The 15,788-nt window shown below is 43.6% G+C and overlaps 1 protein-coding gene across 1 annotated transcript in view; it reads left to right on the top strand.

The window, feature by feature from the left end:
- The window catches only part of szt2 (SZT2 subunit of KICSTOR complex), a 108,508-nt gene that overhangs the window by 10,460 nt on the left and 82,260 nt on the right, over nt 1-15,788 (top strand). Inside the window, exons 12-28 of the mRNA XM_079158648.1 lie at nt 754-899; nt 1,003-1,155; nt 1,731-1,845; nt 2,658-2,863; nt 2,955-3,191; nt 5,046-5,124; nt 5,234-5,322; nt 5,793-5,961; nt 6,130-6,247; nt 7,105-7,218; nt 7,422-7,625; nt 7,766-7,863; nt 11,397-11,535; nt 11,622-11,930; nt 12,011-12,218; nt 13,516-13,563; nt 15,124-15,251. Of these exons, the coding sequence (XP_079014774.1) occupies nt 754-899; nt 1,003-1,155; nt 1,731-1,845; nt 2,658-2,863; nt 2,955-3,191; nt 5,046-5,124; nt 5,234-5,322; nt 5,793-5,961; nt 6,130-6,247; nt 7,105-7,218; nt 7,422-7,625; nt 7,766-7,863; nt 11,397-11,535; nt 11,622-11,930; nt 12,011-12,218; nt 13,516-13,563; nt 15,124-15,251 (2,560 nt within the window). The remainder of the gene's footprint in view (nt 1-753; nt 900-1,002; nt 1,156-1,730; nt 1,846-2,657; nt 2,864-2,954; nt 3,192-5,045; nt 5,125-5,233; nt 5,323-5,792; nt 5,962-6,129; nt 6,248-7,104; nt 7,219-7,421; nt 7,626-7,765; nt 7,864-11,396; nt 11,536-11,621; nt 11,931-12,010; nt 12,219-13,515; nt 13,564-15,123; nt 15,252-15,788) is intronic.

The following is a 15,788-nucleotide window of genomic DNA, read 5'->3' as shown; positions in this document are numbered from 1 at the left end:
CTTCTACATTTTTTATAGTGCGATGCTGTGTCAGGTAGAAGTAAATATATATTAAATACTAGAAAAGTGCCCTCAGTAGTGTGTAGATCTCTGCCAGGTGTGTCTGCAACAACCACTACTGTATTGTGTGATTGAATGAATCCAACCCACAATGGGCTAACTCCCCATCTAGACACCAATGTAAGGCGTCATTAAACACTTCATTCAAACTCAAAAACAAGCAGTGATGTATGCAGACAATCAGCTCAAAGTCATCGTACAAAACATGTCCTACAGTCTTGCCAAAACAAATTTAAACCCACCAAGCTGTCTGCCTGAGGAGCAGTTGCTGAGTGGCGGTGATGTTCTCAGAGTGTGTACTGGTAGTTCCATCCATGCAGCCATAACTGGCCACCCACGCATTCGTGACGTCGGATGTGACAAAAAACATAAAGGAATACTCGTCGACTGGCAATGGGAACGGAGTCTGTCACCCAAAAACCTGCATTTACGTGCTAACCTTGGGGAACAAATGTGTATTGGTGTTGAATAAAGCAATGTCAATTATGAATTGGTACTACCACCAAAGTATAATTCTACACACTGTAGCTCGAAGCCGCAGTAGAAAATAGTTCATAGTCTACCAAAGAAATGGTCTGTTGATTCAAAGACAGTGTAGGGCAGGTCAGGCCAAATGCCTGTAACCAATGCATCCTCTCAGCCTTTCTTCTGTTTGCGTGCCTCCTTTGGCTGAATTGTCTCCTCTTTGTCCAGGTCCTGTCCCTGCAGCACAGTGGATCCAAAGACTCCTCTCAGTCCCAGTTTGCTTGCTATTGGAAGCCCATCCTCTCCATGGATGCCAACTTCTGGCAGAGATGGCTGCACATGCATCGCATCGCCATCCTCCTTGAACATGACATGTGAGAAAACTCAGCGTTTTGCCTTAATATCTGCCATATTTGTTTGGCTCTGTCCATCCTGGTCTGTCCGTCCCGCATTACATTCATCATTCTGTCCCTCCAGGCCTGTCCCCAAACACCTGCACACAGCTGGAAACAATGGACGCTACAGCACCATTCAGTGTCGTATCTCCCACTCTGCCCTCACATCCCTGCTGAGGGACTGGAGCAGCTTCGTGCTGGTGGAGGGATACTCCTATGTCAAACTCATATACAGGTGAGAAATACCACATGGGGTCAAGAGCTGGAGGAGACCTTTGTTGTTTTATGTGCTGGATACTGACACAAAGAGGATGCTTTGGATTGGAGCTGGTGGTAGCTGATATTTCTGCCATTATTTAGCATCTTCAGTTTTCTCAAAGTAAATCCTCCTCAACTGGAAATATTTACCGCACAACTGTGTTCTCAGCAGGGTAAAACACAGCCTTTACAGGAATACTCTACCACCAAAATGTATATCAATTACTTATCTTGTGTTACCTTGAATTCTTTAAGAAAACTTCCATGGTGAACAAAGAATAAAAAAAAAAAGAAAAGTAATTCATGCTGGCAACGCCGAAGTGTTTAATGTAATAAGGATTTAGTGAAGATGCATGTGTTTAGGAAGTAGTGAGTCTACGACTGAATAAATAGGACTTGGATTATACAGCACGTGTTTGTAAACAGATGTTTTCATCTATCTGAGTAACAAAATGATTAAATGGATTCGTCAAATGCTAATCTCTTTAGGCCTTCTGTTAAAAATAATTTAGTTCTTGAAATAACAGGTTTAAGTGATTTGTGTCTCCACAGTTCGTCGGACCAGCCTCCCACCTCCTTCTACCTGGTCCGCCTCATCTCCAAGACGCCCTGCATGGTTCTGCGTCTGGGCTTCCCTATTGGTACACCAGCTCATGTCAGAAACAAGGTATTTGCAGAAGGTTATCACAGTACCAGGGACACTTCCAAACCAATGACTCTGCCTTTGGGAAGAGGATAATGTCAAGGAGGTTCCAGCTTGTAGTAGTGTGGTTATGTTGTAGTTTGTATTGGATTGCATGTTGCATTCTGTTTGTATTTAGCAGAATATTGTCTTATTTAGTGGCTCTTGTTTGGAAATGTAGCTTTAAAGATGAGTGCAGAAAATGATACAGCAGTAGACATCCATGTATTGATTGGAGTAACAACAGTAAATTTGACGAACAAGCTTAACTCAAAGGAGATTTACCAGCTTTTTCACAGTCTTCAGCAGATGAGGACCATTGGTTAGAGGAGATGCAGTTGAAAGCTCTGGTAACAGTTAATAAATGCAAAACTCAGCAGGTATTACTGAAGTTAAACACACAATATGTCATTTTCTGTCTCAGTCTAAACAATAACAAAAGACGGAGCACGGTGACGTTGTGAAGTTAGCGTAGGATCATGGGAGTTGTTGTCGTCATCTCAGTCAGCTTCTTCCGGTTAAATGAGTGTTCATCATTCAGAAGGTTTTTAACCGCAGAGGTTCAAACAGACCTGCAGATTAAAACCGCTAAAAACACTTATAAAGCAGTGTCACGTAAAAAACGTCCCGGTCATTTGGCTTCCAGTTTTCCTTTCATCCGGCTGGTACATTAATTAGGTAGCCGATCAATGAAAACACGGTGAGGTGGCGCCAGCCACATTTGTACAGACTGTGGAAAAACGGGTTTCTGTATGTTTTCTGAGCTAACCTGTCCTGACATTTGTGCCTTCCATCAGATTGTTGACGAGCTGCGAGATCAGATCCTCAAACTTCGCTTCCCTCAACGTGTTCAGAACAAAGAGGCGACCCCCAAGACCAAGAGGAAGATTGTGGGTCATCCGTCGCCGTCTAAGTCTCCCTCCATCCCCGCCCCCAAAGCGGCGCTGTCAGACAGGCCCTGCGTGGTGGTGCTCAACAAGCCTCTGGAGAAGCTGCTCATAAGGTCAGTGCATATTACAGCAGGGCATTCGCTTGCAGTGTCAGAATGCCTAAATTAAAAGTGGACACATTTTAACGAAGTGAAACCTGTGCAGGTACGAGAAGCTGCCGCTGGATTTCAGGACTCCTTTCATTTTCAACATGGAGAACTTCCCTCAGCCCTCCAACAGCTCCGTCCCCCTTAGCATGGCGGCCAACCGGATGGCCTCCTCCACCCTGGCCTCTCTGTCCCGGTACTTCCTGCACCATCGCTGGGTGTGGGCCGTGCAGAGCAGCCAAGGACCAGCCGTGGCCATGCAGGCGGTCGCTCACATCCTGTCCATGCTCTCCGAGTGAGTTCACTTCATTTGTGTTTTTTTCTTCTAGTTTTTGTCCAGAAAACGTTTGACTTTTTCTGTCATTTCTTTAAATCGTTTTAAAAGAATGATTTCATTATTTTGCTCAGAAAGATGAGCAAAACAATTCCAGGAAGCAACATTTGTTTGATGGCAAATGTGACCTGAGGTTTCTAATTTCATCACTGCAGCTAATCACAATGAATTATCGCTGTTTCATATGGGATCAGATCAGTCTCAATAATTGCAAATGCACACAGATAGACTCACAAATGCAAACAGAAAGATTCACAAATGCGCACAGAACAATTCACAAATATATTCGATTTTCAAATGCACACAGAACAATTCACAAATACATTCCAATGCACAAATAAATAAATTACGATTTATATAAATTTTTAAAATTTTAATTATTTCTGCATTTGTATGTATTTGTGTGTGGATTTGTATGTATTTATTTGTGGATCGCACTGCATTCATTTGCAAATCGCTTCACATTCATGTACGGATTTTTGAGACTGTTCTGCCGTCGCTGGATTCACAAATGCGTTTTTTTCAACATAGACCTGTCTGTAGCCAATCAGATGTCAGCCTCATTTTCAACCAATCACATGAGCGCAGCTTCATACATATTCATACATATTGTAGCCGTCTGTGTTCACCCTCATATCAGTAGAGACCGGACCAAACTATGTGTATAAATGTTATTTCGGAGTTCCTTTTTGTTGGTTTATTGCCGTTAAATCATAGCCAAATCACTTTATGTTGTGTTCATACAGCTATGGTAAACAGCCGACGTGTGGCTTGCTAGACACAGTGAATACAGTTCGATGAAATCCACGGAGCTCCTCCGGACTATGTTATGAACCAGACATGACGGCGTTTGGTTCCCCGTGATATCTGGGACTTCCACAACACATACTAAGCAGAAATAGAGGTTATTTTTTCCACAGTTGACGGCGGACAGTTGAACGGCTATCAGGGCGATAAGCCGCGCTCCCTCACCGGCGTGTCCAGCGCGATTCACCGATTCACGCGAATGAACACAAATAGTCCCCCGGCGAGAACGGCGGCGCGATTAACGCGGCGCGAATCGTGTTTGGTGTGAACCGCAGCATTACGCTAGCAGCCTAGTGGCCTCATTGTTTGTACCATATGGTTTACACACACATAGTTTGGTCCGGTCTCTACTGATATGAGGTATCGTAGAGCTCTGGGTGAACACAGACGGCTACAATATGTATGAATATGTATGAAGCTGCGCTCATGTGATTGGTTGAAAATGAGGCTGACATCTGATTGGCTACAGACAGGTCTATGTTGAAAAAAACGCATTTGTGAATCCAGCGACGGCAGAACAGTCTCAAAAATCCGTACATGAATGTGAAGCGATTTGCAAATGAATGCAGTGCGATCCACACACAAATACATACAAATCCACACACAAATACATACAAATCCACACACAAATACATACAAATGCAGAAATATATTTGTGATTTTTTTTTTTACATTTATATAAATCGTAATTTATTTATTTGTGCATTGGAATGTATTTGTGAATTGTTCTGCGTGCATTTGTAAATCGAATATATTTGTAAATCCTTCTGTGTGCATTTGTAAATCGAATATATTTGTGAATTGTTCTGTGCTCATTTGTGAATCTTTCTGTTTGCATTTGTGAGTCTATCTGTGTGCATTTGCAATTATTGAGACTGATCTGACCCCATAGTTTCAATGCTATTTGGCTCCTAAATGCGTAAAGACATAGCAGCTGTGCTGGTTTAATGTGAGATAAGCAGCTTTGTGGAGCACGTCGCCTGAAAATGTCTCTTTGTGTCCGCGAAGGATCCGCATTTCAGAAGGCTTTCACTTTGCCGCCAGCGGAGAGGGCATCGTTAACATGGTGATCGAGCTGCCAATGAAGGTGAGGCGTCACTAAATTCACCTTCATCTTCAGTGCTGGAATGTTTATGTACAGTTACATTTGGTATTACTACTGGTCTACTTACTACTAATTTCTTTTCTATTTTCAGGGTGTGTCAGGGGACACGGACAGAGAGAGCCACTCTTGTATCGTTCAGTACATCCTGTTCCCACCTCACTCTACATCTACGAAGGACAGGTGAGACTGGCAGTAATCACCTTCACACAACTCGTTATTTTAGGATGGAACTCTGAGGGCTTCTGCGGCAGCCAATTACATACTTCACAGCCCTCCGTAGATGGAGAAACAGCCACTCTGAACACCACTTTTTTTACACACAATTGTAAAATCTTGGTGAAAACTGGTGGTGAATCAGTGTGTATAGCATTGAATGAAGAGAAATCCCCAGGTGTTTTTATGGAAATGTGGATGTTTCAGATCAATATGAGGAGTGTCTGTGGTTTGCATGTTCCACAATTTATCTTAAGTGTGTCGTGCAGTGTAGGACTCGGACTGGTCTTGGTCTTGACTTGGTCTCAACCCCTCAACACTGCTACACATTGTGGTTTTAAACTTGAGGATGGTCTAAATACTTGCTCCTCCTTCATGAATTCTGGCACCAAGTACTGTTGTCAGACCTCTGTCCGTTGTCTTTCATTGGCCTCCAGCTTCTCCACTGATGACGACAACGACACCGAGGTGGAGGCCTTAGACGTGGACACGGAGCTCAACCTTGTGACAGAGTGCTGGGTGGAGCCGCAGAGCGGCATCGTGATGAACTGCATGGACCAGCATCGCCACTTCCAGGGCCTCAAGTACCAGGAGATCCCTCAAGCAGTGAGTAGTCCGTCCATACATTCATTCACTGTGAAATAGAGCTGAGGGGGGACATGGAGGGGGTGTGGTCTAATTCTCAGTTCCGTTCACTGACAGCTTATCTGTGCGTACGAATTATTTTAAGGCCTATTGGGTTGTGTTTGACAGCGACCTGCTGTTTTGTTATAGATCTTTCCAAGGGACCTGGCCTGTATGTCCACCATGATGACCTTTGAGTATTTGAGCCAACTGTGTCAGAATAAGGACCAGGTCTGCTCCCTGCCAGCTGGTCTCAAGGATGTGAGAGGTATGAAACCCCGGTAAAACATTTGGTACATTTGGTACTTGACACTGGACTTTCTTAAACGGTGTCTAGCAGTGCTGCAGGAAGTATTCAGGTCTTTTACAGCAGTAAAAGTAAAAAAACTTAGAACATAAGTATATTAGTAACATTAGCTTAATGTGCTTATATGAAAGTAAAATGGTTATACTATTCTATGTTGTAATTTCTATTATTATTTCTGATTAATTAATGAGTAAGCAGCATTTAACTGTGGGGGTTTATTACTTCAGGGTAATATAATCAATAAGAAAACCTGTTTTATAAGCTCATCATATGTTATGTCTTTAAAATCTTATTTTATGGAGGATTGTGGCCTTTGAGCCTTTAAGGCTTTTAATGTGAAGGATCTGTGCAGGAATTTTTATTAATCGCAGCATAACAGTAGTTAATGGTGCTCAATACAAAAATTTAGAGCATATCAGTTGCCTCCACACGGCTCTCACCATGGAGACAGCTGAGCCGCTGGCCAGCAGCTAACAGAGCAAACAACGGCAAAGCTAATCGTGTATAGAGAACATTGAGAAAACTCAAATTGAAAGTTACGTTTCTGCCAATGTACCAATATATTTGTGTCGTAGTTATGCCTCTCCCTTGCAGCTACTGGCTCTTCCTAATTGTGCATCTGTGTCATGTTAAGTCTGTGTATTGCTCGCTGTATTTGAATGGCAAAGCCTTCGTAAACTGAAGTGTGTGTGTGTGTGTGTGTGTGTGTGTGTGTGTGTGTGTGTGTGTGTGTGTGTGTGTGTGTGTGTGTGTGTGTGTGTGTGTGTGTGTGTGTGTGTGTGTGTGTGTGTGTGTGTGTGTGTGTGGCGCGCGCGCAGGAGAAGCCCTGGCCTCTGAGGACAGCATTCACATGGTTCCTTTCCAGTTTGACCTCATCCACCTACTCCCTAAGTGCCAGCAGGTTGAGATCTTCTTCCTCACATTCGGCACAGGTACGATACTCATCTGGTCTTCACCTCGACACTGAGAATAATACAAAACAGTCATCAAAAAAAAACTATGTATTTGATATACATAGTTTTTTTTTCTTTAAAAGTTAACAATGAAATACAGAAACAAAGTCATGGATTACTTTACCATTTACTCTTTTAGAAACTGTAAGGTGACGCGTGTGTCTCCCCCTTTTTGCCTGTAGCAGTGGAGAACGAGGAGCAGATTCACAGCTCCCCCTGTCTGCCCAACGAGCTCCTGCTGAGTCTCTTCCACAGCAGCCTGGAGCACGAGCTCACCGACAGAGAGGTCCCGCTGGCCGACGGCGACCACGTTGCCTTCATGCACCACATCTTAGAGCGGGAGCGAGACGGCCACATCACTCCTTTCTCCTTACCTGTTATCAAAGGTCAGCACATGTCATCTCGGCTGCAGCGCTAAGCCAGTGTGTGTGTGGCGACGTGTGCCTTCTGTTTTGTTCATTTGAATCCGATACAGGAGGGGGTTTCCTCTTCTGACGTGCAATCTCTGCCTCTTGTGTTTCGTCAGAGGAGTGTGTGAAGCCTCCAGACAGACAGGACACCGTGACATCATTCCACACCACCGGCAGCAGCAAAGAGGTGATGGGATCTACCAGCACTTTACAGGTAATCCCATCCATTAAAAAACAAAAAACAAGTGCTAAGCCAGAATAGTAGTTTTCATAGACATTACAGTGTTTCCCTTTTGGAAGATGGGCCTACCAACACACCAAATTTCATTCTCAAATTTAGCACTTTAAAGTTTCTTTAAATGTTATATTACAACACTTACTTTTCAAAATCCACATGAACCGGCATATCGGCAGGAATTAGATCCAGATTCATTCTTCATTTTTTTTATTTAAAAAGAAAATGTGTCACTTTTAAAGCTGGTTTGCCTGTTACACCAGTTATTTCCTTCTTCCAACAGGAGTTTTCATTCAAACAAAATTATGACTTGTGTGTTAACTGTGTTAAAATGAATCAAGGCACACAAGGCCAAACATCAATCAATCAATAGCTGTTAAGAGGTTGTTAATCAAGAGTCTGGTGCAGTGCTCGCTCCACATGAAACACACCAGGGCAATATTACATCACATCACAGACAACTATGAGGACAGAACAGCATCCCAGATCAGTTTTAACCAAAATATTCTCTGGTCGAGCTCAGCTAAAGACACAAAAACACCCAATCAGCAGGGTTTCCTCTGCTCCGCTCTGAGGAGAGATGGGTGACGTTAAGCTGACGTCTGCAGCAGTTATAAACGGGCCGTTAGTTAACGATATGCTATGGAACATGAGAGCGGAGGTTGTTAGTCGCTGTGTGAAATTGTAGCAGTGGCTGGATCACTGCATTATGTTTAGTACAAAAATCAGACTTGGATTTTTATTTTTATTCATTGTTCTACATGTTTTATATGTAATTAATATATTCATACACCTCATATTCGTGTCATGAACATGTTATGCTCTGGTCAAACTAAACACATTCATGTGAGCGTATAACTCCTGAGAGTAGTCTGAGAGGGAGCTCTTGGTCTATGTTAAAATAAAGCCTGTCTTCTATTGGCCATTTCCTTCCTTAATGATATGGATTCACTGTTTAAGTAAGGGGAAAGAAGAAGGTAAGGTTTATGATAGGGTTTGTGTGAATTTATCAAGACAACATGTACATGAGCAAGCGTTGACAATAACATTAAACAATCAACACAGTGCAAGAAATAGAAACATTGAAATTTACAATAGAATATAAAATAAAGTGCACAACAAACAGATAACAGTACTATAAACAAGTATGATGAAGTGTAATGTTAAAAGTGTTGTTTAAATAAAGAAACAGAGAAGGGATGTGCAGGGGAGTGACCGGTAGGAAATTGTGGGGATGTCAGAGTCAGTTGGGGTCCCGGGCTTTGTTGATAAGCCCAACAGCAGATTGAAAAAACTGTTCATGTGGCGTGAGGTCCGCAGCCTCCTGCCAGATGGAAGGGTCTCGAACAGTTTATGTCCAGGGTGAGAGGGGTCGGCTACAATCTTTCTTGCTTGCTTCAGGGTCCTTGGAGCGAATAAGTCCTGGAGGGACGGCAGATTGCTGCCAATCACCCTCTCAGCAGAGCGAATGATGCGCTGCAGTCTGACCTTGTCCTTGGCAGTGGCTGCAGCGTACCAGACCGTGATGGAGGAGCAGAGGATGGACACATGTTGACTGCGTCGTCTACAAACTTGTTGGCTCTGTAGGCGAACTGCAGGGGGTCCAGGAGTGGGTCAGTGAGGATTTTGAGGTGGGACAGGACAAGGCGTTCAAAAGACTTCATGACCACAGAGGTCAGGGCGACGGGCCTGTAGTCATTAAGTCCTGTGATTTTTTGGGGACGGGGATGATGGTGGAGGCCTTGAAGCAGGCTGGTATGTGGCATGTCTCCAGGGAGGTGTTAAAGAGGTCTGTAAACACAGGCCTGGTGGTCTGGGGCTGGTTGATGGAGCCGTGGGGGGTGGGGTCAGGACTGTCCCATTGTCTTTTTAAATCTACAGTAGAACTTGTTCAGCTTGTCTACCAGGCGGAGGTCATTCATGGAGTGTGAGGCTTTTGGCTTGTAGTTGGTGATCTGTCTGAGACCTCTCCAGACAGAAGCAGAGTCACTTGCTGAGAGCTGGTGTTGCAGGTATCTCAGAGTACAGACGTTTAGCATCTATCATTGCCTTACTAAACCTGTATTTCGACTCTTTATACAAGTCCTTGTCCCCACTCCTAAATGCCTGATCCTTTTGCCGTCTTAGCTGTCAGAGTTCTGCTGTAAACTAGGGTTTGTCGTTGTTGTAACTCACCCTGGTGCTTGATGGAACACATGACGTCACAGCCTCTGTGTACTCATCCAGACTGTTGGTAGCAGTCCTGAAGACATCCCAGTCTGTACAGTCTAAACACGCCCGAAGATCCTCCATGGCTTCACTAGTCCACTGCTTGAGTTTCCTCACCACAGGTTTACAGAGCTTTAGTTTCTGCCTGTATGCAGGAATCAGATGGACCATGACGTGGTCAGAAAGTCCCAGTGCAGCACGAGGGACGGCGTGATAGGCCCCGCTGATTGTGGTGTAACAGTGGTCTAAAACAGCGGTCCCCAACCACCGGGCAACGGACCGGTACCTGTCCGTGGTTCATTTGGTACCAGGCCTCACTGAAAGAATAAATAACTTATATTATTTCCATTTTATTGATTATCGGAGTCTGAAAGATGTTTAATTTTGAAAAATGACCGGATTCTCTCCCAATTTCATCCACCTGTGCCTCTTGACATGTCAAGATGCTTGTCTCGGTCACGTGATACGTTAACTCAAAAATTAAGCCCACAAGCTCGCGAAAATGAGTAAAAAATGTTTGGAGAGCTTCTCAAAGGGCGAAAAGGCCCACTAAGGAGACCGAAGAAGAGCCTACAACTTTCAAGAAAAAGAAAGCTTCATTTAACAGACAATATCAGGAGTCTAATTAAATATCAGGAGTATGTCTTACGCGCCAAGCCCGCTCTGCATAATATGTGGCGACAGAGGAAGATCAGCTGCTGGAGATTGTAAATGACGGTGGCCTTAAAAGTATGTTTGAGACAACAACTCTGCTGGTGTATTGGATTAAAATCCAGGCTGAATATCCTGAGATCGCCACAAAAGCACTGAAAACCCTGCTTCCATTTCACACATCCTCTTTGTGAAGCAGGATGTTCTGTAGTGACAGTAATCAAAAGAAAACAAAGTAGACTGGACATTAAGGAACAGACTATGGGTGCATTGTCTCACATTACCCCCAAATGGGACCGTCTCGTTGCAGAGAAACTAGCTCAGGGCTCCCACTGATTCAGCGTTATTATGAGTAGTATTTTGTATGCATTTTATATTTGTTTTCATGCCGATAATTTGTTTTCATGCTGGTCATTTGGTATTGAGATTTTCCGAAAGTAACAACAAGTTGCCAAGTTGGGTTGCTGACTACATTTTTTTTTTTAAAAGTAACGAGTAATTGTATCGAAATACATTTTTAAAGTAACTTTACCCTATTCAAGGGCCAATCTGTAGCATTTCAAGGGATCTATTGGCCGAAATGGAATATAACATTCCAAACTTTTAATATGTCCTCACAGGTGCTGTAATGTTGTAAACATGTGTTTCCTCAGAGTTTCAGTAATGCAGACCTTGTGGATGAGGAGCCCTCACTGGGGGAGAGGAACTGCTCCACTCCACAGTGGAGGTGCTATGCCAAGTACATCAGCTCCCAGCAGATCATCCTCACCTTCCTCCCTGCTTCCTTCACAGGTACACCTTCAGTTGTCCTCTTAGGTTTTGAACATATTCTGAGCAGTGCGGCGGTTAAATGTGGATATTCTGTGTTGGTTTTGCAGACGTCCTGATGCTGATGGCGTCGGGGTTGGAGGCGGAGCCTCGGAGCAACGTCAGCACGCAGGATGACGACACTCTGACCCTCAGCAATAAATCCCAGGCTGACTCCCTGTCCGGCTCCACCGGCGGGCTGGAGAGGTCCGAGTCCGGCCTCGGTTTGTCCGACAAGCTGAGGAGGAGCTCCAGCACCAGGTCCCCCGCACTCTCACCGAGGTCCGAGGGCCAGGCCGGGCCCACCGACTCCCTTATCCCGGACCAGGACAGCTGGGACAGCAGAGTGTCAGAGACTGAGACTGGGACCCCAGGCTCAGGTCGGTTAGCATTGTTAGCACATTGAGATGAAGATTTTACACACAGTAGGTGAACGATATCCCTGTTGCTAACTTTCCAGATCTGGGAGAAAAAGAGGGAGTCCAGTTCTCTGAACCACAGAAGGCAGATTTCCACATCAGCTTCAGCAGGCAGGTGTCCCAGCAGAGCACCAGTGAAGGCAGCCAATTAAGGTGTCCGGTCTACGTCTACAACTGCTCCCTGGAGCACCTGAAGGAGCAGCTGGTTCACCCCAACTCCAGCCGCCAGCCCAGGGACGTGTTCTTCAGGTACCGTGCTCGCCTGCAGGAATGAAAGACCGAGGCAGAAAGAAATCTAATTGTCGCCCATATGAAAAGGTTTTTAAGGAAGTACAGCGGTGATCAGTCTGATCATATGTGAGGTTATTTACTGTGCAGACATCACATACCTGTTCTGCAGCAGAACCAGACTCTATGATCAGTTCCACTGTTTGGATATGAACTTGTCACTTATTAATTCCTCAGAAGTAAGATAATGAACAGAATTGATCATTGCAGTGAGAATTTATCATTGTTGCAAACTTACCGTGTTGTCCTTTTAATCATTCAGGTAGTTTTGGCACCACTCTTTTAATTATGATGACATTGTACTAAAATGATGACTTTTAGTAATGATGACATTGTACTCACCAAGGTTCTTCTCAAGATCTGGGGCCACACTGACATCACTGAAAGCATTCAGCCAGCACATGTGGAGGAGACAATATGTGAACGTACATACAGAAACATAATGGCTCAGAATCTGACAGTGAACTGCTCAATGTATTGTTGTGTTTCTGCAAAGTGTAAGCCTCCGCTAAACATTAATGGCAACAAGCACACAAATGCACTTTGAGAGTCTAAGTTGACGTGACTTCTTCAGGTTTGATGTCTTGAGCTCCTGACTTCAATCAATCAATGAAACAGATGTTTTCTAATACACGCAAACATCTTTTGTAGTGATGACTCCACCAGGAGAGGTTCCTGGAGAAGTGCCTGCATGTGCAGGAGTATCCTGTCTACGATCAGGCTTTTGGGTTATGGGGGTCATGTTTGCATGTAAACACCATATTCTGGTTGCAGAAACCCGGATACGCTAGCTGGAGTACTCGGGTAGATACTGCGGCATGTAAAGACCGTATCCAGGTTCCTGATCGTTCTCTGCCAGGAGTGCGGGTGTGTCCTTAACTCAAGTTATATTGACATTATACTGTCACTGTTAAACCACAACATTTAGTCATTCTCACTGAGGTAACTGAGTCTGTAGTACAGAAAAAAGTGGCTGAGATGAGACGCATCTGCAGGCCGACCATCAGAAACCTCAATACTGTTATGATGTACAGGGAGGTTTCTCATGTTCCATGTAGAAAACAAAACTAGCTACCTCGTGCATGTAAACTGGTTTAGATAAACTATTGGTTTGTCTCCAACATTTAGCAATCACTTTGGTGAGTACAATATTATCATAACCGATAGAAATGACCAGCAAAGCTACCCATGACCCATGAATGTTGCCAGAACGTGCACCGCAGTCCCGTTGTTAACATGTGTGTCTCTGTGAGAATAGAGCTCAAGATGCTGAGTCCTGGGAGATGTGTCAGCAGATGAAGTTCAGGTAGCTTGACCCTGGCTCCGCTCTCCTTCCCTCTCTGTGCGTTGAGGCGCTGCTCAGAAGTGTTGCTTCTCTTAACGCTGTAGGCTCTCTCCCCAGGCCTGTCTGTGCTTCCTCCTCAGGCTTGTGTCGCTGCACACACACACACACACACACACACACACACACACACACACACACACACACACACACACATACACAGCAAGTGCAATGCTGCACTGAAAGACGACCATTGAAAGACGACCATTATCATATTGAATTATCGCCCAGCTCTAGTGTTAGTTAGTGTTAGTTACACAGGCCCAAATCCACTAAGTGCAGGGAAGAGCACGTATGCACATTATTTCCAAAATAACCCAATCACCCTTGTGCGGTGCGTGTGAACTGCTGACTTATTGCACTGGTCAAAAAGTCAGTTGTCTTCTGTCTGTCATTGTCCTGAGTTTACACACAGACTTTCATGAAGAAGAAAATAATTATCATCAGGAAGTCAAATATGAAGCCTTGTGTCAGTTTATGTCTGTTTTTTCATTGGCACATGGTGGTGATGGCCCACGTGTATGCAGTCTGGTGAATTTGCCACAGGAAGAACTACAGACTTTGACATTGTTTCATTTGAGCAGATGAATAAAATGATCAAGAAGGCTTATAAATTCAACTTTTTGTTTTCATTTAAATTAAAGAGAACCTTAAACGTTACAGTTAGGTGGTAGGTGAAAAGGCCAATTCTAAAAGAGGCTTCTTGTGTAATTTGGGAGATGGAATATGATAGGCTGACACCACATGCACATAGTAAATAGCACAGTAAAAAGTAGAATTTTAAGCAAGAATTGGTATTTTTGCGATTTACTGCCCCGACAGCTTCAGAGTGGTACACCACCGTTGTAAATACGACACCCCCACAGTCAAAGAAGGCTAACTCGCCGTCTCTCTCACAGCCTTGTTGACGACTGAAAGCCAAGTCAAAATGATTTTCAAGCTGTTGTAATTCTAATTTATATCAATTAATCTTTTAACATAACAAAAAAAATTAGAATATTCTTTTATATTCAGTTTATTTACATTTTTTGTCTTTTTTATTTTACAAAGCAAATCCAATACATTTAAATGATGAAAAGTAGAGTGTGTGTAGAAGTATTAGTTTACTTCTATCACTGTGTATTGTACTACAGTTGGTATAACTGCAGCTTTGCAGGTATGTGTGTATGTTGCAGCAGTTTGTCTTCACACCTTGCTGTTCCATGGATGAAAACACTTTGGTGATCGAGGTCTTTTTACAACTGTTTCATGTTTTTTCCTCCCCTTTGTCCTGATCTTTTGTTTTTCAAACGCATGCTGTGGAGGTTCAGCTGTCCCTTACCGGCTTATTGGCTCCTCGGACTTTGCTTCCTTTAGTTGGAGATCTGGGCTAAAGCTATCTGAAACGCTTATGCAACAGCACACAAAACTGTCTCTCATTGTCTTTTTACACACAGTTATATGAATTAACATAAATCTATTGGAAATCTATCAGTCTTTCTAACTGAGGATGTGTGCCTCCCGTCTCCGTGTGTCCTCTGGCAGGTCACTGTCCCAGGACCGCAGCAGTCCGTCCCCTTGGACCGACCTCCTGGCTCAGCCTCACAAACACAAGGAGCTCGCCAACTACTGCAGCCTGCTGCAAGAGCATTACCACCAGAGCTACGTCAGAGGTGAGGAGGTTATGGAACTATTAGTGACACATTATCAACTAAAATGTGCAAAATCTACACAGCCCTGTCTGGTATTTACCCTTTATAAAGCCCTGTAAAAAGCTCTCTGAGGAGGGAGCTATTTGTACACTAATTCATAGCATTAAAGGGAAAGGAAATCGCAAGTACAAGGAGGTAAATGGACAAATTACAGTTATAAATTAATTTTTTATATATATAGAAAAATATCTGATCATAAGCAATCAACTTTTTCAATCCCAAATGGAGCTTCATGATCAAATCATTGATGCATTGTATCTTATCAATAATCAGACAGACTGTCCATGGTTGCGTGTTCTGCCCATTTAGAAGCATGTTGTCACGTTTATATATCTATGCGACCATAAATATATGCATCAGTTCCGAGGCTGAACAATAATACTTTATTTACACTACATAGTTCATACAAAAAGATACAATGATTAAAAACAAAGTATTGAGCCATTGTTTGAAAGGTTAAATAAGAGGTGTGTAAAGATTAAAGACCTTTACACATCG

Source organism: Pholis gunnellus (genome assembly GCF_910591455.1).
Source record: "Pholis gunnellus genome assembly, chromosome: 4".
NCBI classification, from domain to species: domain Eukaryota; kingdom Metazoa; phylum Chordata; class Actinopteri; order Perciformes; family Pholidae; genus Pholis; species Pholis gunnellus.
The sequence above is the reverse complement of the archived record's forward strand: the minus strand, read 5'-3'. Positions and strand labels throughout refer to the sequence as shown.